Source organism: Pseudorasbora parva, chromosome 23 (genome assembly GCF_024679245.1).
Source record: "Pseudorasbora parva isolate DD20220531a chromosome 23, ASM2467924v1, whole genome shotgun sequence".
In the NCBI taxonomy this organism is placed as follows: domain Eukaryota; kingdom Metazoa; phylum Chordata; class Actinopteri; order Cypriniformes; family Gobionidae; genus Pseudorasbora; species Pseudorasbora parva.
In genome coordinates, this window is record NC_090194.1 from 25,378,854 (window position 1) to 25,404,810 (window position 25,957).

Below are 25,957 nucleotides of genomic sequence, written 5' to 3' on the forward strand. Positions count from 1 at the left end.
TCCTAGAGTGATGCTTGCACAATGTTTGAATACTTTATCACAGATGGAGTGAAATAAATGCAATAGTTGTCAAATACACAGATGTTTCAGAGGCATGACTGTTATGTAAATCTTTATGTACTGCTTACAGCATCTGTTTGTACGATGAACTTCAACACAAGACTATATTAAGGAAGCTGGTTCTTTCTTTAATCAGTAGCCACCCATGTGTAAACGTAGCCCGAGTCGCTTATAGCACTTTGATGGCATAGGCGCAATCTCCATTCAGACAATTTCTAACCAGAGTGCACTGCTTAAGTCAGCCAGCAATCAGTCTGTGTGTTGCTGCATGAGTCAAACAAGCATTTTGAGGAGAATTAATTTAGGGAGCACAATGCAACCATGTCTGCAGTGCTTTATGGGACAAAACATTACCTGTAGAGCTCTTGCAATGATTTGCGTGCCAGGTTCTTGAGCATCGTGGGTAGTGTTTTTCATACGGAATTCTGCCGTTAAACACTAAAAATATTGTAAAATGATTGTTTCAAATACAGATACCAGTTAACCATGGAGCAGTATTTAAATGGGTCAGAGTCTAAAATTCCCAACTTCTGGAAGCCTATGGTTTTATGCATTATGGGACTTGCAAAGGTACAGAAGGACTGTCAGGGTCACCAGTGGCAGAATGTGCAAAAGCAGTTAAACCAGACATGAAGGAAAATGACAAGTCAGATACAAGCAAGAATTGATGTCAGTTTTATTGAGGAGCTTTCTTTTGCCCTTGAACCACCACAGGACCAAGTGTGGCCTTGCCTTCCCACTGAACACCTAGAGAGAAGAAACAAGTTAGAGCAATAAAAACATCGTAAGCAACCTTAGAAATAGCAAGATATACTAACCTCCATAGGGAGCAGCAGCAATTCCACCATCAGGACCACATGTTGAGTCACAGCAACCACAAACTTGGTCATTTCCATCAGCAGCAAACCACCTGCAACAGGACAAAGACACCACCTTCAAGATGAGCAAAGTCAGCTTTAAAATAAGATAAAGTGCAACGTACCCATTGGTGAAAGAACAGGATTTGTGCTCAGCGTCACTGGGTGCAGAAGCAAGAGTTGCCTTCACAACACGTTATGTAGATCTGCAAGGGATGACAGACAAGTCAGAAAACCAAAGCAGATGGGAAGAGAAGTTGAATTTACTCATGATATGCGTAGTACATACAGAAGGACTGGAGCTCTCCTGGAACCTGAATGCCTCCAGCTGGATCTGGACCTTGTCAGCCTGGGACCGAGGCATGAAGCGGGAGCTGGAAGCTGTAGCCTTGGCATCCACAAAGCACCTGATGAGGTCAGCACAAAGAGAACCCCATGAATCCATTCAGAGTCACAGATCATTTCTAGTTGGTTGACATCAGTGACAGTTTAAAAAGAGCAACTAAAACGGTCCTATAGCGCCAAGGGCCATAACCTTACCCATGATTCTCAATGAAGGAATATCTCGGAAGGGAGTTCACATCAGGCACTTGAGTGGCCACACAGCTGTCCACAAACACACGCAGAGGCACATGATTGTACTGCTTCACAGATGCCTCAATGTTAATAACGCCACCCAGGAAATAAAGGTATGAAGGCCTCTGATTGGACCAATCATCTACAGATAAGAAAAGGCGACCTTTTAGGCACAAATCACAAGGATAAAGATTTATTTTATTAAAAACCTGTACCAACCCATCATGAGCTTCAGGGAGAACACCAAGGCTTCTTCACCAATCTCCGTTGAGGCATAAGGGACCCATGTTGGCCTCAAGGCATTACTGCTTACATTTTGAAGCCTGTGGTTCATTAAGGGACCCATTAAATGGTCTCCCAGTTGCACGGGAGGCAGTGAAAGGCACAGAGGTCACTTACCTTTGATAGTGGCACTGAACACCAACAACTGCACCCTCAGTCCGGGTAATCGCAGTACTTGCAAGAGCCTCAGGGGTGTAGGTAAGAGAAAAGGTGTAGACAAGCTCATCCTCATTCATCTGGAAGAGATTGAAGTAGTTAAAACAAAAGAGTTCCTCACAAAGATGATTGGGTGAACCATTAACCTTTAAGAAAGGTTTGTACCAGATGCCCTGGCATTACAAAGACAACAGCCATGTGAACTGACACTCTTTGAGGATTTTGGAGATCCTCAACTAGAACAAACTGATTACGATTTAGGAGTTCTTACCATCTGCACGCTGTTGCAGTCCTGTAACTCATACTCAAAGATGAGCACCTTAGACTGAGAGTCCTGACCAACAACAGGACATCCACCTAAAGACAAACCAGTTGGCTGGATCAAATGACCATTGCTAAACAAGTCCTGCTGGACCTCTACAAGGACCCGGTTCTCTCCACATTGAACCGCTACGCTGCTGGGAGTCACGGGTTGCCTCAACTGGAAGTTCACCGCCAACTCACTCTGCACCTCGGGAACGACAGGATACTTCCAATCCAAAGGCTTCACTGGACCCTGCAACAGCTGCTTCTCCTGAAGGCCAAAAGGGTCCTGTGCAAGGCCTCTGGAGGCAGAACCCAAAGGACTCTGAGCAACTTTCAAAGGGTTCCAGAGCCCTGGAGGAGAAAGGGCAGGACCTCTGGAAGCTGGATCGGATTTTGGCCCCATGCTTCTTGGACTTTGACTGTAGCTCAAACGTCCCCATGCATCAGGCAGATCAAATGCAACAATCACAGCCACCACTAAGACACCTTTTAGAACCTCCATCCTAGCAAACTTTAACACAAATGCCACAACACGCACCAGTGCTTGGCTTTGCCATTTTGTACATCTTTGAATGAAGGTGTCACCTCCCCTTTTAGTTTAATTGATTACCTTTGATTCTGCTCTGGACCTGTAGAGTTTATGCATCTCTGGGATCCACAGCTCTGCCAAGTGAAACTCTGCACTTTGGTATGGCTGCGTTTACACTGGCACAAAAAATAAAAAATCTGGGCCCGTATTTATCAAGCTTCTCAAAGTGCTATTTTAGTCTTAAGTGCTGAGAATTCATGACATTTACTCCTACTTTCAAACTTAAGTATAAAAGCAAGTTATCAAATTTCTTAAAGCTAAGAATCTCTCTTACTCTCCCAGTTATTTAAGACAGCTCGAGAGGTCTCTCAAGTGGTTAGGAGTTGCCAGTAGGGGCTTGTGATGGCGCTATGGAGACAGAGACGTGCGCAAATCTTTCAATAGAGGAAGAAAGTGTTCGAAATGTTTGACGACAAATAGTTCATCAAACAGTATCGTTTAGACAGAGCAGACATCATCTTTTTCAGCACTGGTTAATGTTGGGTTTTATAAAAAAAATAAAAATAAAAATAAAAACACTGTTCGAGTAATTCAGCAAGCAGTAGCGATCGTTTCTCTCTCCTGCCATGTCGGTTTTCTTTTGGAATCCATGGTGGCTGATTATATATATAAAAAAATCTAGGCTATATATGGGCAATTTAACAGCACGCCAGTTTAAAGACAATGAATTACATGGATGAAAACATGTTTATCTTTCATTTAAAATGTGTATATTATAATGTATTCTCTTGAAAACTCTTTATTGTCAAATGTGTATTGAATGTAAACTCCTCTTAGGAATTTCACCATTCAATGTGAATTTATCTTTATATTCTTAAATAAGGACATCTATTCAGTATTTGTGGCACAGCAAAGTGTCGTAAATCCACACTAAGACTAGCATTTAAGATTTAGTCCTACACTTTACTTAAAGTATGATTGGGACGCTTGATAACTAACTTTTAAGCGCAGCTTTGAGCCAAGAATTGTTTTACTCTTAAGTCAATTCTTAGCAGTGTTCTTGTGAGTAATTCTAAGATGTTTGATAAATACGGGCCCAGATTCCCCCCGACCTACTGTTATTATCCAGTCTATCTGTTCTGTCAGATTGAGCTGCAAACATCAATGACAGATTTGAACTTATCCAAGCTTGAAATGGTCAACCGACGTGAATTATAAAATCATTTTAGTACGCCATTCAAATCATGAGGGTCAACCATGTTGCATTGCAAAGCGATCACCAACAGAACCATTTTGGATGGAGATTAATGCAAACACAGATATCAGTTACCAGTCATGAGTAAAGTGAATGTAAACCGGTGGGACAAAAAAAAAAAGAAACAAAGTACATGGTCAAAAGATCAGTGTAAATGCAGCCATTTGTCTCTCTTCAACTAAAAACATATGCATCGGGTTAATTTACACAACGCCATTTTGTGTGCTTGAAAACACAAATTTTACCATCGTCTGTGTAAACAACAAAAACGTGAACTTTTGAAAACAGATATCATATGTCTAGGTTCATCTTTGATTACTCCTTCAGGGTCGGTCAGAAATCTTGGAGTAATCTTTGATGACCAGCTGTCCTTCAAAGACCACATCTCGGTCATGCAGGTTTGCATTGCACAACATCAGGGAAATCAGACTGTTCCTTACAGAGCATGCAACACAGCTTCTTGTCCAAGCCCTGGTAATTTCTAGACTTGACTATTGCAATGCGCTTCTGGCTGGACTTCCATCCTGTGCAATCAAACCGCTGCAAATGATCCAGAACGCTGCGGCACGTCTTGTATTCAATGAGCCCAAAATGGCTCATGTCACACCTCTATTCAGCTCTCTGCATTGGCTACCACTCGCTGCCCGGATCAAATTCAAAGCTCTGACTCTTGCTTATGGATCTTCCACAAGCTCTGCACTCCTACGAGTCTACACCCCCAGCAGAAGCCTTCGCTCCGCTAATGAGCGAAGGCTTGTGGTACCATCACAGAGAAGCATGAAATCCCTCTCCAGAACTTTTTCTTTCATTGTTCCTGGTTGGTGGAACGATCTTCCGTCCTCCATACGCACAACAGAATCACTGGCTTCATTCAAAAGACAGGTAAAATCTAATCTCTTCCATGAGCACTTAATCTTACATAAAAAAAAAAAAAAAAATACTCAACTCCTGAGTTGTAAGTCGCTTTGGATAAAAGCGTCTGCTAAATGTATAAATGTAAATGTAAATATGCGCATTTCGGGTTTGGTGGGTGTTTCTTGACAAAGTTTCAGCGCAGACTACTGGCCTGGCATGCATAATACAGCCTGTTTAGTACTTTTTTGAGAGATCCGTGTGAACGGGGATCAGTTTAACAAATATGCTGCGTTCCACTCCCACTTTAAGACACGCACTTGCAAACTACCCTAAGCATTTCCACTCCACCCCACCACCATTTTGAAGTGCAACCCACTTTGTGAGGTGGACAAGGGAAGTTTATATGGAGAGACCCTTGCTCCCTTGATTTTGACCGAGGGATCAAGTCTACTTCATATGTACACTTCAGGCAGCTTCATATACCACAGTGCAATGTGATTGTGACATCACCGCATATTACGTTTAATTTACCCCACCACAGACAACTCTATGATATTTTTAAAAACATTTATAACAACCCAAACACACCTATATACATATATAATGCTGCTTTAAACAATTTCGTGAAGGAAAAAATCAATCAATCAATCAACTCAATAGTGGATTCCAAGTGATCAAGGGCTTAGGGCATTCCAGTTCAGTCCATTGCTAATATTCCACCAGTAGTGGACACTCATGCAACGTAAGCAAAGATGCACATCCGAGTGATCAAGACGAAGGGAAGTTAGCGAGTGAAGGGCATAATACAAACTAACTGGAACGCAGCAATAGACTGTAAAAAAAAAATATGGACGTAGTGTCTGTGACATCACCCATAGGATTCTGAAGAGCAGTTTTGAAGTGCAAAGTAGAGACGAGCTGACTGTTGACATCTTACCAGCTTGACACTCCCGGGTAACAGAAAACGGGCAACAGAAAGCGGCAGGACGTGGGCTGGGCTGAGCTGAGGTGACGTGATGACTAACAGACAGCAGATAAACGAAAACCAAACCGTCCCTCAAAGTGGCCACGGCCTTAATTATGCAGAAATTTAAGGCTTTATATAATTATAAATGTGTTACACAAAAAATCCACCCCCATCACAGTTGTAATGAAGGTGAAAAATTGCTATATAGACCAAAACCACAAATTTTACCAGGCTGTAAACATGTTTTTTTCTGCTGTAAAGTTGGATATTTTAACATGGAGCCCAATGAGATTCTGCTCCCTTCTGGAGCCTGTCCCTAGCAGCCAGTTAATGAATTGCAGTTTAAGTCACTTCCGTACTGGCATCAAGAGAAACTGGGGAGGTTTCCGCTTGGTTTAACATTGTCATGTACCCTAAGGGTCATATGCATACACACACACACACACACTATAGGCGTGTTCAACTACAAGCTGTCTGAATGCAACTGATCAGCAAGGAGCTAAAAACAGAAACATGAAGTCAGACACTTTCTGCTTCCTAGAGTGATGCTTGCACAATGTTTGAATACTTTATCACAGATGGAGTGAAATAAATGCAATAGTTGTCAAATACACAGATGTTTCAGAGGCATGACTGTTATGTAAATCTTTATGTACTGCTTACAGCATCTGTTTGTACGATGAACTTCAACACAAGACTATATTAAGGAAGCTGGTTCTTTCTTTAATCAGTAGCCACCCATGTGTAAACGTAGCCCGAGTCGCTTATAGCACTTTGATGGCATAGGCGCAATCTCCATTCAGACAATTTCTAACCAGAGTGCACTGCTTAAGTCAGCCAGCAATCAGTCTGTGTGTTGCTGCATGAGTCAAACAAGCATTTTGAGGAGAATTAATTTAGGGAGCACAATGCAACCATGTCTGCAGTGCTTTATGGGACAAAACATTACCTGTAGAGCTCTTGCAATGATTTGCGTGCCAGGTTCTTGAGCATCGTGGGTAGTGTTTTTCATACGGAATTCTGCCGTTAAACACTAAAAATATTGTAAAATGATTGTTTCAAATACAGATACCAGTTAACCATGGAGCAGTATTTAAATGGGTCAGAGTCTAAAATTCCCAACTTCTGGAAGCCTATGGTTTTATGCATTATGGGACTTGCAAAGGTACAGAAGGACTGTCAGGGTCACCAGTGGCAGAATGTGCAAAAGCAGTTAAACCAGACATGAAGGAAAATGACAAGTCAGATACAAGCAAGAATTGATGTCAGTTTTATTGAGGAGCTTTCTTTTGCCCTTGAACCACCACAGGACCAAGTGTGGCCTTGCCTTCCCACTGAACACCTAGAGAGAAGAAACAAGTTAGAGCAATAAAAACATCGTAAGCAACCTTAGAAATAGCAAGATATACTAACCTCCATAGGGAGCAGCAGCAATTCCACCATCAGGACCACATGTTGAGTCACAGCAACCACAAACTTGGTCATTTCCATCAGCAGCAAACCACCTGCAACAGGACAAAGACACCACCTTCAAGATGAGCAAAGTCAGCTTTAAAATAAGATAAAGTGCAACGTACCCATTGGTGAAAGAACAGGATTTGTGCTCAGCGTCACTGGGTGCAGAAGCAAGAGTTGCCTTCACAACACACGTTATGTAGATCTGCAAGGGATGACAGACAAGTCAGAAAACCAAAGCAGATGGGAAGAGAAGTTGAATTTACTCATGATATGCGTAGTACATACAGAAGGACTGGAGCTCTCCTGGAACCTGAATGCCTCCAGCTGGATCTGGACCTTGTCAGCCTGGGACCGAGGCATGAAGCGGGAGCTGGAAGCTGTAGCCTTGGCATCCACAAAGCACCTGATGAGGTCAGCACAAAGAGAAACCCATGAATCCATTCAGAGTCACAGATCATTTCTAGTTGGTTGACATCAGTGACAGTTTAAAAAGAGCAACTAAAACGGTCCTATAGCGCCAAGGGCCATAACCTTACCCATGATTCTCAATGAAGGAATATCTCGGAAGGGAGTTCACATCAGGCACTTGAGTGGCCACAGCTGTCCACAAACACACGCAGAGGCACATGATTGTACTGCTTCACAGATGCCTCAATGTTAATAACGCCACCCAGGAAATAAAGGTATGAAGGCCTCTGATTGGACCAATCATCTACAGATAAGAAAAGGGGACCTTTTAGGCACAAATCACAAGGATAAAGATTTATTTTATTAAAAACCTGTACCAACCCATCATGAGCTTCAGGGAGAACACCAAGGCTTCTTCACCAATCTCCGTTGAGGCATAAGGGACCCATGTTGGCCTCAAGGCATTACTGCTTACATTTTGAAGCCTGTGGTTCATTAAGGGACCCATTAAATGGTCTCCCAGTTGCACGGGAGGCAGTGAAAGGCACAGAGGTCACTTACCTTTGATAGTGGCACTGAACACCAACAACTGCACCCTCAGTCCGGGTAATCGCAGTACTTGCAAGAGCCTCAGGGGTGTAGGTAAGAGAAAAGGTGTAGACAAGCTCATCCTCATTCATCTGGAAGAGATTGAAGTAGTTAAAACAAAAGGGTTCCTCACAAAGATGATTGGGTGAACCATTAACCTTTAAGAAAGGTTTGTACCAGATGCCCTGGCATTACAAAGACAACAGCCATGTGAACTGACACTCTTTGAGGATTTTGGAGATCCTCAACTAGAACAAACTGATTACGATTTAGGAGTTCTTACCATCTGCACGCTGTTGCAGTCCTGTAACTCATACTCAAAGATGAGCACCTTAGACTGAGAGTCCTGACCAACAACAGGACATCCACCTAAAGACAGACCAGTTGGCTGGATCAAATGACCATTGCTAAACAAGTCCTGCTGGACCTCTACAAGGACCCGGTTCTCTCCACATTGAACCGCTACGCTGCTGGGAGTCACGGGTTGCCTCAACTGGAAGTTCACCGCCAACTCACTCTGCACCTCGGGAACAACAGGATACTTCCAATCCAAAGGCTTCACTGGACCCTGCAACAGCTGCTTCTCCTGAAGGCCAAAAGGGTCCTGTGCAAGGCCTCTGGAGGCAGAACCCAAAGGACTCTGAGCAACTTTCAAAGGGTTCCAGAGCCCTGGAGGAGAAAGGGCAGGACCTCTGGAAGCTGGATCGGATTTTGGCCCCATGCTTCTTGGACTTTGACTGTAGCTCAAACTTCCCCATGCATCAGGCAGATCAAATGCAACAATCACAGCCACCACTAAGACACCTTTTAGAACCTCCATCCTAGCAAACTTTAACACAAATGCCACAACACGCACCAGTGCTTGGCTTTGCCATTTTGTACATCTTTGAATGAAGGTGTCACCTCCCCTTTTAGTTTAATTGATTACCTTTGATTCTGCTCTGGACCTGTAGAGTTTATGCATCTCTGGGATCCACAGCTCTGCCAAGTGAAACTCTGCACTTTGGTATGGCTGCGTTTACACTGGCACAACAAATAAAAAATCTGGGCCCGTATTTATCAAGCTTCTCAAAGTGCTATTTTAGTCTTAAGTGCTGAGAATTCATGACATTTACTCCTACTTTCAAACTTAAGTATAAAAGCAAGTTATCAAATTTCTTAAAGCTAAGAATCTCTCTTACTCTCCCAGTTATTTAAGACAGCTCGAGAGGTCTCTCAAGTGGTTAGGAGTTGCCAGTAGGGGCTTGTGATGGCGCTATGGAGACAGAGACGTGCGCAAATCTTTCAATAGAGGGAGAATGTGTTCGAAATGTTTGACGACAAATAGTTCATCAAACAGTATCGTTTAGACAGAGCAGACATCACCTTTTTCAGCACTGGTTAATGTTGGGTTTTATAAAAAAAATAAAATAAAATAAAAAACACTGTTCGAGTAATTCATTAAGCAGTAGCGATCGTTTCTCTCTCCTGCCATGTCGGTTTTCTTTTGGAATCCATGGTGGCTGATTATATATATAAAAAAATCTAGGCTATATATGGGCAATTTAACAGCACGCCAGTTTAAAGAAAATGAATTACATGGATGAAAACATGTTTATCTTTCATTTAAAATGTGTATATTATAATGTATTCTCTTGAAAACTCTTTATTGTCAAATGTGTATTGAATGTAAACTCCTCTTAGGAATTTCACCATTCAATGTGAATTTATCTTTATATTCTTAAATAAGGACATCTATTCAGTATTTGTGGCACAGCAAAGTGTCGTAAATCCACTCTAAGACTAGCACTTAAGATTTAGTCCTAAACTTTACTTAAAGTATGATTGGGACGCTTGATAACTAACTTTTAAGCGCAGCTTTGAGCCAAGAATTGTTTTACTCTTAAGTCAATTCTTAGCAGTGTTCTTGTGAGTAATTCTAAGATGTTTGATAAATACGGGCCCAGATTCCCCCCGACCTACTGTTATTATCCAGTCTATCTGTTCTGTCAGATTGAGCTGCAAACATCAATGACAGATTTGAACTTATCCAAGCTTGAAATGGTCAACCGACGTGAATTATAAAATCATTTTAGTACGCCATTCAAATCATGAGGGTCAACCATGTTGCATTGCAAAGCGATCACCAACAGAACCATTTTGGATGGAGATTAATGCAAACACAGATATCAGTTACCAGTCATGAGTAAAGTGAATGTAAACCGGTGGGACAAAAAAAAAAGAAACAAAGTACATGGTCAAAAGATCAGTGTAAATGCAGCCATTTGTCTCTCTTCAACTAAAAACATATGCATCGGGTTAATTTACACAACGCCATTTTGTGTGCTTGAAAACACAAATTTTACCATCGTCTGTGTAAACAACAAAAACGTGAACTTTTGAAAACAGATATCATATGTCTAGGTTCATCTTTGATTACTCCTTCAGGGTCGGTCAGAAATCTTGGAGTAATCTTTGATGACCAGCTGTCCTTCAAAGACCACATCTCGGTCATGTAGGTTTGCATTGCACAACATCAGGGAAATCAGACTGTTCCTTACAGAGCATGCAACACAGCTTCTTGTCCAAGCCCTGGTAATTTCTAGACTTGACTATTGCAATGCGCTTCTGGCTGGACTTCCATCCTGTGCAATCAAACCGCTGCAAATGATCCAGAACGCTGCGGCACGTCTTGTATTCAATGAGCCCAAAATGGCTCATGTCACACCTCTATTCAGCTCTCTGCATTGGCTACCACTCGCTGCCCGGATCAAATTCAAAGCTCTGACTCTTGCTTATGGATCTTCCACAAGCTCTGCACTCCTACGAGTCTACACCCCCAGCAGAAGCCTTCGCTCCGCTAATGAGCGAAGGCTTGTGGTACCATCACAGAGAAGCATGAAATCCCTCTCCAGAACTTTTTCTTTCATTGTTCCTGGTTGGTGGAACGATCTTCCGTCCTCCATACGCACGACAGAATCACTGGCTTCATTCAAAAGACAGGTAAAATCTAATCTCTTCCATGAGCACTTAATCTTACATAAAAAAACAAAAAAAACAATACTCAACTCCTGAGTTGTAAGTCGCTTTGGATAAAAGCGTCTGCTAAATGTATAAATGTAAATGTAAATATGCGCATTTCGGGTTTGGTGGGTGTTTCTTGACAAAGTTTCAGCGCAGACTACTGGCCTGGCATGCATAATACAGCCTGTTTAGTACTTTTTTGAGAGATCCGTGTGAACGGGGATCAGTTTAACAAATATGCTGCGTTCCACTCCCACTTTAAGACACGCACTTGCAAACTACCCTAAGCATTTCCACTCCACCCCACCACCATTTTGAAGTGCAACCCACTTTGTGAGGTGGACAAGGGAAGTTTATATGGAGAGACCCTTGCTCCCTTGATTTTGACCGAGGGATCAAGTCTACTTCATATGTACACTTCAGGCAGCTTCATATACCACAGTGCAATGTGATTGTGACATCACCGCATATTACGTTTAATTTACCCCACCACAGACAACTCTGATATTTTTAAAAACATTTATAACAACCCAAACACACCTATATACATATATAATGCTGCTTTAAACAATTTTGTGATGGAAAAAATCAATCAATCAATCAACTCAATAGTGGATTCCAAGTGATCAAGGGCTTAGGGCATTCCAGTTCAGTCCATTGCTAATATTCCACCAGTAGTGGACACTCATGCAACGTAAGCAAAGATGCACATCCGAGTGATCAAGACGAAGGGAAGTTAGCGAGTGAAGGGCATAATACAAACTAACTGGAACGCAGCAATAGACTGTAAAAAAAAAATATGGACGTAGTGTCTGTGACATCACCCATAGGATTCTGAAGAGCAGTTTTGAAGTGCAAAGTAGAGACGAGCTGACTGTTGACATCTTACCAGCTTGACACTCCCGGGTAACAGAAAACGGGCAACAGAAAGCGGCAGGACGTGGGCTGGGCTGAGCTGAGGTGACGTGATGACTAACAGACAGCAGACAAACGAAAACCAAACCGTCCCTCAAAGTGGCCACGGCCTTAATTATGCAGAAATTTAAGGCTTTATATAATTATAAATGTGTTACACAAAAAATCCACCCCCATCACAGTTGTAATGAAGGTGAAAAATTGCTATATAGACCAAAACCACAAATTTTACCAGGCTGTAAACATGTTTTTTTCTGCTGTAAAGTTGGATATTTTAACATGGAGCCCAATGAGATTCTGCTCCCTTCTGGAGCCTGTCCCTAGCAGCCAGTTAATGAATTGCAGTTTAAGTCACTTCCGTACTGGCATCAAGAGAAACTGGGGAGGTTTCCGCTTGGTTTAACATTGTCATGTACCCTAAGGGTCATATGCATACACACACACACACACTATAGGCGTGTTCAACTACAAGCTGTCTGAATGCAACTGATCAGCAAGGAGCTAAAAACAGAAACATGAAGTCAGACACTTTCTGCTTCCTAGAGTGATGCTTGCACAATGTTTGAATACTTTATCACAGATGGAGTGAAATAAATGCAATAGTTGTCAAATACACAGATGTTTCAGAGGCATGACTGTTATGTAAATCTTTATGTACTGCTTACAGCATCTGTTTGTACGATGAACTTCAACACAAGACTATATTAAGGAAGCTGGTTCTTTCTTTAATCAGTAGCCACCCATGTGTAAACGTAGCCCGAGTCGCTTATAGCACTTTGATGGCATAGGCGCAATCTCCATTCAGACAATTTCTAACCAGAGTGCACTGCTTAAGTCAGCCAGCAATCAGTCTGTGTGTTGCTGCATGAGTCAAACAAGCATTTTGAGGAGAATTAATTTAGGGAGCACAATGCAACCATGTCTGCAGTGCTTTATGGGACAAAACATTACCTGTAGAGCTCTTGCAATGATTTGCGTGCCAGGTTCTTGAGCATCGTGGGTAGTGTTTTTCATACGGAATTCTGCCGTTAAACACTAAAAATATTGTAAAATGATTGTTTCAAATACAGATACCAGTTAACCATGGAGCAGTATTTAAATGGGTCAGAGTCTAAAATTCCCAACTTCTGGAAGCCTATGGTTTTATGCATTATGGGACTTGCAAAGGTACAGAAGGACTGTCAGGGTCACCAGTGGCAGAATGTGCAAAAGCAGTTAAACCAGACATGAAGGAAAATGACAAGTCAGATACAAGCAAGAATTGATGTCAGTTTTATTGAGGAGCTTTCTTTTGCCCTTGAACCACCACAGGACCAAGTGTGGCCTTGCCTTCCCACTGAACACCTAGAGAGAAGAAACAAGTTAGAGCAATAAAAACATCGTAAGCAACCTTAGAAATAGCAAGATATACTAACCTCCATAGGGAGCAGCAGCAATTCCACCATCAGGACCACATGTTGAGTCACAGCAACCACAAACTTGGTCATTTCCATCAGCAGCAAACCACCTGCAACAGGACAAAGACACCACCTTCAAGATGAGCAAAGTCAGCTTTAAAATAAGATAAAGTGCAACGTACCCATTGGTGAAAGAACAGGATTTGTGCTCAGCGTCACTGGGTGCAGAAGCAAGAGTTGCCTTCACAACACACGTTATGTAGATCTGCAAGGGATGACAGACAAGTCAGAAAACCAAAGCAGATGGGAAGAGAAGTTGAATTTACTCATGATATGCGTAGTACATACAGAAGGACTGGAGCTCTCCTGGAACCTGAATGCCTCCAGCTGGATCTGGACCTTGTCAGCCTGGGACCGAGGCATGAAGCGGGAGCTGGAAGCTGTAGCCTTGGCATCCACAAAGCACCTGATGAGGTCAGCACAAAGAGAAACCCATGAATCCATTCAGAGTCACAGATCATTTCTAGTTGGTTGACATCAGTGACAGTTTAAAAAGAGCAACTAAAACGGTCCTATAGCGCCAAGGGCCATAACCTTACCCATGATTCTCAATGAAGGAATATCTCGGAAGGGAGTTCACATCAGGCACTTGAGTGGCCACACAGCTGTCCACAAACACACGCAGAGGCACATGATTGTACTGCTTCACAGATGCCTCAATGTTAATAACGCCACCCAGGAAATAAAGGTATGAAGGCCTCTGATTGGACCAATCATCTACAGATAAGAAAAGGGGACCTTTTAGGCACAAATCACAAGGATAAAGATTTATTTTATTAAAAACCTGTACCAACCCATCATGAGCTTCAGGGAGAACACCAAGGCTTCTTCACCAATCTCCGCTGAGGCATAAGGGACCCATGTTGGCCTCAAGGCATTACTGCTTACATTTTGAAGCCTGTGGTTCATTAAGGGACCCATTAAATGGTCTCCCAGTTGCACGGGAGGCAGTGAAAGGCACAGAGGTCACTTACCTTTGATAGTGGCACTGAACACCAACAACTGCACCCTCAGTCCGGGTAATCGCAGTACTTGCAAGAGCCTCAGGGGTGTAGGTAAGAGAAAAGGTGTAGACAAGCTCATCCTCATTCATCTGGAAGAGATTGAAGTAGTTAAAACAAAAGGGTTCCTCACAAAGATGATTGGGTGAACCATTAACCTTTAAGAAAGGTTTGTACCAGATGCCCTGGCATTACAAAGACAACAGCCATGAGGATTTTGGAGATCCTCAACTAGAACAAACTGATTACGATTTAGGAGTTCTTACCATCTGCACGCTGTTGCAGTCCTGTAACTCATACTCAAAGATGAGCACCTTAGACTGAGAGTCCTGACCAACAACAGGACATCCACCTAAAGACAGACCAGTTGGCTGGATCAAATGACCATTGCTAAACAAGTCCTGCTGGACCTCTACAAGGACCCGGTTCTCTCCACATTGAACCGCTACGCTGCTGGGAGTCACGGGTTGCCTCAACTGGAAGTTCACCGCCAACTCACTCTGCACCTCGGGAACGACAGGATACTTCCAATCCAAAGGCTTCACTGGACCCTGCAACAGCTGCTTCTCCTGAAGGCCAAAAGGGTCCTGTGCAAGGCCTCTGGAGGCAGAACCCAAAGGACTCTGAGCAACTTTCAAAGGGTTCCAGAGCCCTGGAGGAGAAAGGGCAGGACCTCTGGAAGCTGGATCGGATTTTGGCCCCATGCTTCTTGGACTTTGACTGTAGCTCAAACTTCCCCATGCATCAGGCAGATCAAACGCAACAATCACAGCCACCACTAAGACACCTTTTAGAACCTCCATCCTAGCAAACTTTAACACAAATCCCACAACACGCACCAGTGCTTGGCTTTGCCATTTTGTACATCTTTGAATGAAGGTGTCACCTCCCCTTTTAGTTTAATTAATTACCTTTGATTCTGCTCTGGACCTGTAGAGTTTATGCATCTCTGGGATCCACAGCTCTGCCAAGTGAAACTCTGCACTTTGGTATGGCTGCGTTTACACTGGCACAAAAAATAAAAAATCTGGGCCCGTATTTATCAAGCTTCTCAAAGTGCTATTTTAGTCTTAAGTGCTGAGAATTCATGACATTTACTCCTACTTTCAAACTTAAGTATAAAAGCAAGTTATCAAATTTCTTAAAGCTAAGAATCTCTCTTACTCTCCCAGTTATTTAAGACAGCTCGAGAGGTCTCTCAAGTGGTTAGGAGTTGCCAGTAGGGGCTTGTGATGGCGCTATGGAGACAGAGACGTGCGCAAATCTTTCAATAGAGGAAGAAAGTGTTCGAAATGTTTGACGACAAATAGTTCATCAAACAGTATCGTTTAGACAGAGCAGACATCATCTTTTTCAGCACTGGTTAATGTTGGGTTTTATAAAAAAAATAAAAATAAAAATAAAAACACTGTTCGAGTAATTCAGCAAGCAGTAGCGATCGTTTCTCTCTCCTGCCATGTCGGTTTTCTTTTGGAATCCATGGTGGCTGATTATATATATAAAAAAAATCTAGGCTATATATGGGCAATTTAACAGCACGCCAGTTTAAAGACAATGAATTACATGGATGAAAACATGTTTATCTTTCATTTAAAATGTGTATATTATAATGTATTCTCTTGAAAACTCTTTATTGTCAAATGTGTATTGAATGTAAACTCCTCTTAGGAATTTCACCATTCAATGTGAATTTATCTTTATATTCTTAAATAAGGACATCTATTCAGTATTTGTGGCACAGCAAAGTGTCGTAAATCCACACTAAGACTAGCACTTAAGATTTAGTCCTACACTTTACTTAAAGTATGATTGGGACGCTTGATAACTAACTTTTAAGCACAGCTTTGAGCCAAGAATTGTTTTACTCTTAAGTCAATTCTTAGCAGTGTTCTTGTGAGTAATTCTAAGATGTTTGATAAATACGGGCCCAGATTCCCCCCGACCTACTGTTATTATCCAGTCTATCTGTTCTGTCAGATTGAGCCGCAAACATCAATGACAGATTTGAACTTATCCAAGCTTGAAATGGTCAACCGACGTGAATTATAAAATCATTTTAGTACGCCATTCAAATCATGAGGGTCAACCATGTTGCATTGCAAAGCGATCACCAACAGAACCATTTTGGATGGAGATTAATGCAAACACAGATATCAGTTACCAGTCATGAGTAAAGTGAATGTAAACCGGTGGGACAAAAAAAAAAAGAAACAAAGTACATGGTCAAAAGATCAGTGTAAATGCAGCCATTTGTCTCTCTTCAACTAAAAACATATGCATCGGGTTAATTTACACAACGCCATTTTGTGTGCTTGAAAACACAAATTTTACCATCGTCTGTGTAAACAACAAAAACGTGAACTTTTGAAAACAGATATCATATGTCTAGGTTCATCTTTGATTACTCCTTCAGGGTCGGTCAGAAATCTTGGAGTAATCTTTGATGACCAGCTGTCCTTCAAAGACCACATCTCGGTCATGCAGGTTTGCATTGCACAACATCAGGGAAATCAGACTGTTCCTTACAGAGCATGCAACACAGCTTCTTGTCCAAGCCCTGGTAATTTCTAGACTTGACTATTGCAATGCGCTTCTGGCTGGACTTCCATCCTGTGCAATCAAACCGCTGCAAATGATCCAGAACGCTGCGGCACGTCTTGTATTCAATGAGCCCAAAATGGCTCATGTCACACCTCTATTCAGCTCTCTGCATTGGCTACCACTCGCTGCCCGGATCAAATTCAAAGCTCTGACTCTTGCTTATGGATCTTCCACAAGCTCTGCACTCCTACGAGTCTACACCCCCAGCAGAAGCCTTCGCTCCGCTAATGAGCGAAGGCTTGTGGTACCATCACAGAGAAGCATGAAATCCCTCTCCAGAACTTTTTCTTTCATTGTTCCTGGTTGGTGGAACGATCTTCCGTCCTCCATACGCACAACAGAATCACTGGCTTCATTCAAAAGACAGGTAAAATCTAATCTCTTCCATGAGCACTTAATCTTACATAAAAAAATAAAAAAAAATACTCAACTCCTGAGTTGTAAGTCGCTTTGGATAAAAGCGTCTGCTAAATGTATAAATGTAAATGTAAATATGCGCATTTCGGGTTTGGTGGGTGTTTCTTGACAAAGTTTCAGCGCAGACTACTGGCCTGGCATGCATAATACAGCCTGTTTAGTACTTTTTTGAGAGATCCGTGTGAACGGGGATCAGTTTAACAAATATGCTGCGTTCCACTCCCACTTTAAGACACGCACTTGCAAACTACCCTAAGCATTTCCACTCCACCCCACCACCATTTTGAAGTGCAACCCACTTTGTGAGGTGGACAAGGGAAGTTTATATGGAGAGACCCTTGCTCCCTTGATTTTGACCGAGGGATCAAGTCTACTTCATATGTACACTTCAGGCAGCTTCATATACCACAGTGCAATGTGATTGTGACATCACCGCATATTACGTTTAATTTACCCCACCACAGACAACTCTATGATATTTTTAAAAACATTTATAACAACCCAAACACACCTATATACATATATAATGCTGCTTTAAACAATTTCGTGAAGGAAAAAATCAATCAATCAATCAACTCAATAGTGGATTCCAAGTGATCAAGGGCTTAGGGCATTCCAGTTCAGTCCATTGCTAATATTCCACCAGTAGTGGACACTCATGCAACGTAAGCAAAGATGCACATCCGAGTGATCAAGACGAAGGGAAGTTAGCGAGTGAAGGGCATAATACAAACTAACTGGAACGCAGCAATAGACTGTAAAAAAAAAATATGGACGTAGTGTCTGTGACATCACCCATAGGATTCTGAAGAGCAGTTTTGAAGTGCAAAGTAGAGACGAGCTGACTGTTGACATCTTACCAGCTTGACACTCCCGGGTAACAGAAAACGGGCAACAGAAAGCGGCAGGACGTGGGCTGGGCTGAGCTGAGGTGACGTGATGACTAACAGACAGCAGACAAACGAAAACCAAACCGTCCCTCAAAGTGGCCACGGCCTTAATTATGCAGAAATTTAAGGCTTTATATAATGTAAACAAATGTGTTACACAAAAAATCCACCCCCATCACAGTTGTAATGAAGGGGAAAAATTGCTATATAGACCAAAACCACAAATTTTACCAGGCTGTAAACATGTTTTTTTCTGCTGTAAAGTTGGATATTTTAACATGGAGCCCAATGAGATTCTGGTCCCTTCTGGAGCCTGTCCCTAGCAGCCAGTTAATGAATTGCAGTTTAAGTCACTTCCGTACTGGCATCAAGAGAATCTGGGGAGGTTTCCGCTTGGTTTAACATTGTCATGTACCCTAAGGGTCATATGCATACACACACACACACACTACAGGCGTGTTCAACTACAAGCTGTCTGAATGCAACTGATCAGCAAGGAGCTAAAAACAGAAACATGAAGTCAGACACTTTCTGCTTCCTAGAGTGATGCTTGCACAATGTTTGAATACTTTATCACAGATGGAGTGAAATAAATGCAATAGTTGTCAAATACACAGATGTTTCAGAGGCATGACTGTTATGTAAATCTTTATGTACTGCTTACAGCATCTGTTTGTACGATGAACTTCAACACAAGACTATATTAAGGAAGCTGGTTCTTTCTTTAATCAGTAGCCACCCATGTGTAAACGTAGCCCGAGTCGCTTATAGCACTTTGATGGCATAGGCGCAATCTCCATTCAGACAATTTCTAACCAGAGTGCACTGCTTAAGTCAGCCAGCAATCAGTCTGTGTGTTGCTGCATGAGTCAAACAAGCATTTTGAGGAGAATTAATTTAGGGAGCACAATGCAACCATGTCTGCAGTGCTTTATGGGACAAAACATTACCTGTAGAGCTCTTGCAATGATTTGCGTGCCAGGTTCTTGAGCATCGTGGGTAGTGTTTTTCATACGGAATTCTGCCGTTAAACACTAAAAATATTGTAAAATGATTGTTTCAAATACAGATACCAGTTAACCATGGAGCAGTATTTAAATGGGTCAGAGTCTAAAATTCCCAACTTCTGGAAGCCTATGGTTTTATGCATTATGGGACTTGCAAAGGTACAGAAGGACTGTCAGGGTCACCAGTGGCAGAATGTGCAAAAGCAGTTAAACCAGACATGAAGGAAAATGACAAGTCAGATACAAGCAAGAATTGATGTCAGTTTTATTGAGGAGCTTTCTTTTGCCCTTGAACCACCACAGGACCAAGTGTGGCCTTGCCTTCCCACTGAACACCTAGAGAGAAGAAACAAGTTAGAGCAATAAAAACATCGTAAGCAACCTTAGAAATAGCAAGATATACTAACCTCCATAGGGAGCAGCAGCAATTCCACCATCAGGACCACATGTTGAGTCACAGCAACCACAAACTTGGTCATTTCCATCAGCAGCAAACCACCTGCAACAGGACAAAGACACCACCTTCAAGATGAGCAAAGTCAGCTTTAAAATAAGATAAAGTGCAACGTACCCATTGGTGAAAGAACAGGATTTGTGCTCAGCGTCACTGGGTGCAGAAGCAAGAGTTGCCTTCACAACACACGTTATGTAGATCTGCAAGGGATGACAGACAAGTCAGAAAACCAAAGCAGATGGGAAGAGAAGTTGAATTTACTCATGATATGCGTAGTACATACAGAAGGACTGGAGCTCTCCTGGAACCTGAATGCCTCCAGCTGGATCTGGACCTTGTCAGCCTGGGACCGAGGCATGAAGCGGGAGCTGGAAGCTGTAGCCTTGGCATCCACAAAGCACCTGATGAGGTCAGCACAAAGAGAACCCCATGAATCCATTCAGAGTCACAGATCATTTCTAGTTGGTTGACATCAGTGACAGTTTAAAAAGAGCAACTAAAACGGTCCTATAGCGCCAAGGGCCATAACCTTACCCATGATTCTCAATGAAGGAATATCTCGAAAGGGAGTTCACATCAGGCACTTGAGTGGCCACACAGCTGTCCACAAACACACGCAGAGGCACATGATTGTACTGCTTCACAGATGCCTCAATGTTAATAACGCCACCCAGGAAATAAAGGTATGAAGGCCTCTGATTGGACCAATCATCTACAGATAAGAAAAGGCGACCTTTTAGGCACAAATCACAAGGATAAAGATTTATTTTATTAAAAACCTGTACCAACCCATCATGAGCTTCAGGGAGAACACCAAGGCTTCTTCACCAATCTCCGTTGAGGCATAAGGGACCCATGTTGGCCTCAAGGCATTACTGCTTACATTTTGAAGCCTGTGGTTCATTAAGGGACCCATTAAATGGTCTCCCAGTTGCACGGGAGGCAGTGAAAGGCACAGAGGTCACTTACCTTTGATAGTGGCACTGAACACCAACAACTGCACCCTCAGTCCGGGTAATCGCAGTACTTGCAAGAGCCTCAGGGGTGTAGGTAAGAGAAAAGGTGTAGACAAGCTCATCCTCATTCATCTGGAAGAGATTGAAGTAGTTAAAACAAAAGGGTTCCTCACAAAGATGATTGGGTGAACCATTAACCTTTAAGAAAGGTTTGTACCAGATGCCCTGGCATTACAAAGACAACAGCCATGTGAACTGACACTCTTTGAGGATTTTGGAGATCCTCAACTAGAACAAACTGATTACGATTTAGGAGTTCTTACCATCTGCACGCTGTTGCAGTCCTGTAACTCATACTCAAAGATGAGCACCTTAGACTGAGAGTCCTGACCAACAACAGGACATCCACCTAAAGACAGACCAGTTGGCTGGATCAAATGACCATTGCTAAACAAGTCCTGCTGGACCTCTACAAGGACCCGGTTCTCTCCACATTGAACCGCTACGCTGCTGGGAGTCACGGGTTGCCTCAACTGGAAGTTCACCGCCAACTCACTCTGCACCTCGGGAACGACAGGATACTTCCAATCCAAAGGCTTCACTGGACCCTGCAACAGCTGCTTCTCCTGAAGGCCAAAAGGGTCCTGTGCAAGGCCTCTGGAGGCAGAACCCAAAGGACTCTGAGCAACTTTCAAAGGGTTCCAGAGCCCTGGAGGAGAAAGGGCAGGACCTCTGGAAGCTGGATCGGATTTTGGCCCCATGCTTCTTGGACTTTGACTGTAGCTCAAACTTCCCCATGCATCAGGCAGATCAAATGCAACAATCACAGCCACCACTAAGACACCTTTTAGAACCTCCATCCTAGCAAACTTTAACACAAATGCCACAACACGCACCAGTGCTTGGCTTTGCCATTTTGTACATCTTTGAATGAAGGTGTCACCTCCCCTTTTAGTTTAATTGATTACCTTTGATTCTGCTCTGGACCTGTAGAGTTTATGCATCTCTGGGATCCACAGCTCTGCCAAGTGAAACTCTGCACTTTGGTATGGCTGCGTTTACACTGGCACAACAAATAAAAAATCTGGGCCCGTATTTATCAAGCTTCTCAAAGTGCTATTTTAGTCTTAAGTGCTGAGAATTCATGACATTTACTCCTACTTTCAAACTTAAGTATAAAAGCAAGTTATCAAATTTCTTAAAGCTAAGAATCTCTCTTACTCTCCCAGTTATTTAAGACAGCTCGAGAGGTCTCTCAAGTGGTTAGGAGTTGCCAGTAGGGGCTTGTGATGGCGCTATGGAGACAGAGACGTGCGCAAATCTTTCAATAGAGGGAGAATGTGTTCGAAATGTTTGACGACAAATAGTTCATCAAACAGTATCGTTTAGACAGAGCAGACATCACCTTTTTCAGCACTGGTTAATGTTGGGTTTTATAAAAAAAATAAAATAAAATAAAAAACACTGTTCGAGTAATTCATTAAGCAGTAGCGATCGTTTCTCTCTCCTGCCATGTCGGTTTTCTTTTGGAATCCATGGTGGCTGATTATATATATAAAAAAATCTAGGCTATATATGGGCAATTTAACAGCACGCCAGTTTAAAGAAAATGAATTACATGGATGAAAACATGTTTATCTTTCATTTAAAATGTGTATATTATAATGTATTCTCTTGAAAACTCTTTATTGTCAAATGTGTATTGAATGTAAACTCCTCTTAGGAATTTCACCATTCAATGTGAATTTATCTTTATATTCTTAAATAAGGACATCTATTCAGTATTTGTGGCACAGCAAAGTGTCGTAAATCCACTCTAAGACTAGCACTTAAGATTTAGTCCTAAACTTTACTTAAAGTATGATTGGGACGCTTGATAACTAACTTTTAAGCGCAGCTTTGAGCCAAGAATTGTTTTACTCTTAAGTCAATTCTTAGCAGTGTTCTTGTGAGTAATTCTAAGATGTTTGATAAATACGGGCCCAGATTCCCCCCGACCTACTGTTATTATCCAGTCTATCTGTTCTGTCAGATTGAGCTGCAAACATCAATGACAGATTTGAACTTATCCAAGCTTGAAATGGTCAACCGACGTGAATTATAAAATCATTTTAGTACGCCATTCAAATCATGAGGGTCAACCATGTTGCATTGCAAAGCGATCACCAACAGAACCATTTTGGATGGAGATTAATGCAAACACAGATATCAGTTACCAGTCATGAGTAAAGTGAATGTAAACCGGTGGGACAAAAAAAAAAGAAACAAAGTACATGGTCAAAAGATCAGTGTAAATGCAGCCATTTGTCTCTCTTCAACTAAAAACATATGCATCGGGTTAATTTACACAACGCCATTTTGTGTGCTTGAAAACACAAATTTTACCATCGTCTGTGTAAACAACAAAAACGTGAACTTTTGAAAACAGATATCATATGTCTAGGTTCATCTTTGATTACTCCTTCAGGGTCGGTCAGAAATCTTGGAGTAATCTTTGATGACCAGCTGTCCTTCAAAGACCACATCTCGGTCATGTAGGTTTGCATTGCACAACATCAGGGAAATCAGACTGTTCCTTACAGAGCATGCAACACAGCTTCTTGTCCAAGCCCTGGTAATTTCTAGACTTGACTATTGCAATGCGCTTCTGGCTGGACTTCCATCCTGTGCAATCAAACCGCTGCAAATGATCCAGAACGCTGCGGCACGTCTTGTATTCAATGAGCCCAAAATGGCTCATGTCACACCTCTATTCAGCTCTCTGCATTGGCTACCACTCGCTGCCCGGATCAAATTCAAAGCTCTGACTCTTGCTTATGGATCTTCCACAAGCTCTGCACTCCTACGAGTCTACACCCCCAGCAGAAGCCTTCGCTCCGCTAATGAGCGAAGGCTTGTGGTACCATCACAGAGAAGCATGAAATCCCTCTCCAGAACTTTTTCTTTCATTGTTCCTGGTTGGTGGAACGATCTTCCGTCCTCCATACGCACGACAGAATCACTGGCTTCATTCAAAAGACAGGTAAAATCTAATCTCTTCCATGAGCACTTAATCTTACATAAAAAAAATAAATAAATACTCAACTCCTGAGTTGTAAGTCGCTTTGGATAAAAGCGTCTGCTAAATGTATAAATGTAAATGTAAATATGCGCATTTCGGGTTTGGTGGGTGTTTCTTGACAAAGTTTCAGCGCAGACTACTGGCCTGGCATGCATAATACAGCCTGTTTAGTACTTTTTTGAGAGATCCGTGTGAACGGGGATCAGTTTAACAAATATGCTGCGTTCCACTCCCACTTTAAGACACGCACTTGCAAACTACCCTAAGCATTTCCACTCCACCCCACCACCATTTTGAAGTGCAACCCACTTTGTGAGGTGGACAAGGGAAGTTTATATGGAGAGACCCTTGCTCCCTTGATTTTGACCGAGGGATCAAGTCTACTTCATATGTACACTTCAGGCAGCTTCATATACCACAGTGCAATGTGATTGTGACATCACCGCATATTACGTTTAATTTACCCCACCACAGACAACTCTATGATATTTTTAAAAACATTTATAACAACCCAAACACACCTATATACATATATAATGCTGCTTTAAACAATTTCGTGAAGGAAAAAATCAATCAATCAATCAACTCAATAGTGGATTCCAAGTGATCAAGGGCTTAGGGCATTCCAGTTCAGTCCATTGCTAATATTCCACCAGTAGTGGACACTCATGCAACGTAAGCAAAGATGCACATCCGAGTGATCAAGACGAAGGGAAGTTAGCGAGTGAAGGGCATAATACAAACTAACTGGAACGCAGCAATAGACTGTAAAAAAAAATATGGACGTAGTGTCTGTGACATCACCCATAGGATTCTGAAGAGCAGTTTTGAAGTGCAAAGTAGAGACGAGCTGACTGTTGACATCTTACCAGCTTGACACTCCCGGGTAACAGAAAACGGGCAACAGAAAGCGGCAGGACGTGGGCTGGGCTGAGCTGAGGTGACGTGATGACTAACAGACAGCAGACAAACGAAAACCAAACCGTCCCTCAAAGTGGCCACGGCCTTAATTATGCAGAAATTTAAGGCTTTATATAATGTAAACAAATGTGTTACACAAAAAATCCACCCCCATCACAGTTGTAATGAAGGGGAAAAATTGCTATATAGACCAAAACCACAAATTTTACCAGGCTGTAAACATGTTTTTTTCTGCTGTAAAGTTGGATATTTTAACATGGAGCCCAATGAGATTCTGCTCCCTTCTGGAGCCTGTCCCTAGCAGCCAGTTAATGAATTGCAGTTTAAGTCACTTCCGTACTGGCATCAAGAGAAACTGGGGAGGTTTCCGCTTGGTTTAACATTGTCATGTACCCTAAGGGTCATATGCATACACACACACACACACTATAGGCGTGTTCAACTACAAGCTGTCTGAATGCAACTGATCAGCAAGGAGCTAAAAACGGAAACATGAAGTCAGACACTTTCTGCTTCCTAGAGTGATGCTTGCACAATGTTTGAATACTTTATCACAGATGGAGTGAAATAAATGCAATAGTTGTCAAATACACAGATGTTTCAGAGGCATGACTGTTATGTAAATCTTTATGTACTGCTTACAGCATCTGTTTGTACGATGAACTTCAACACAAGACTATATTAAGGAAGCTGGTTCTTTCTTTAATCAGTAGCCACCCATGTGTAAACGTAGCCCGAGTCGCTTATAGCACTTTGATGGCATAGGCGCAATCTCCATTCAGACAATTTCTAACCAGAGTGCACTGCTTAAGTCAGCCAGCAATCAGTCTGTGTGTTGCTGCATGAGTCAAACAAGCATTTTGAGGAGAATTAATTTAGGGAGCACAATGCAACCATGTCTGCAGTGCTTTATGGGACAAAACATTACCTGTAGAGCTCTTGCAATGATTTGCGTGCCAGGTTCTTGAGCATCGTGG

General features: G+C 42.3%; 3 protein-coding genes and 1 pseudogene across 3 annotated transcripts; all 4 read right to left on the reverse strand.

Moving 5' to 3' along the window:
• Positions 1 to 1,051: 1,051 nt before the first annotated feature.
• LOC137062397 (zona pellucida sperm-binding protein 3-like) lies at positions 1,052 to 2,739 on the reverse strand. Its single transcript, XM_067433275.1, has 6 exons — positions 2,203 to 2,739; positions 1,893 to 2,011; positions 1,713 to 1,816; positions 1,458 to 1,635; positions 1,207 to 1,324; positions 1,052 to 1,123 (listed from the first exon to the last, which is right to left on the reverse strand). The coding sequence occupies exons 1-6, from the start codon at positions 2,737 to 2,739 to the stop codon at positions 1,076 to 1,078; spliced, it is 1,104 nt and encodes a 367-aa protein (XP_067289376.1). The 3' UTR covers positions 1,052 to 1,075.
• Positions 2,740 to 7,114: 4,375 nt separating this feature from the next.
• Positions 7,115 to 9,158, reverse strand: LOC137062398 (zona pellucida sperm-binding protein 3-like; annotated as a pseudogene).
• Positions 9,159 to 13,488: 4,330 nt separating this feature from the next.
• Positions 13,489 to 15,476, reverse strand: LOC137062400 (zona pellucida sperm-binding protein 3-like). The gene is made up of 8 exons (XM_067433276.1): positions 14,940 to 15,476; positions 14,647 to 14,765; positions 14,467 to 14,570; positions 14,212 to 14,389; positions 13,961 to 14,078; positions 13,795 to 13,877; positions 13,631 to 13,722; positions 13,489 to 13,559 (listed from the first exon to the last, which is right to left on the reverse strand). Exons 1-8 carry the CDS (start codon positions 15,474 to 15,476, stop codon positions 13,489 to 13,491), a joined length of 1,302 nt encoding a protein of 433 aa, XP_067289377.1.
• Positions 15,477 to 19,853: 4,377 nt separating this feature from the next.
• On the reverse strand, positions 19,854 to 21,899 carry LOC137062401 (zona pellucida sperm-binding protein 3-like). Its single transcript, XM_067433277.1, has 8 exons — positions 21,322 to 21,899; positions 21,012 to 21,130; positions 20,832 to 20,935; positions 20,577 to 20,754; positions 20,326 to 20,443; positions 20,160 to 20,242; positions 19,996 to 20,087; positions 19,854 to 19,924 (listed from the first exon to the last, which is right to left on the reverse strand). Exons 1-8 carry the CDS (start codon positions 21,856 to 21,858, stop codon positions 19,854 to 19,856), a joined length of 1,302 nt encoding a protein of 433 aa, XP_067289378.1. The 5' UTR covers positions 21,859 to 21,899.
• Between the last annotated feature and the right edge of the window lie 4,058 nt (positions 21,900 to 25,957).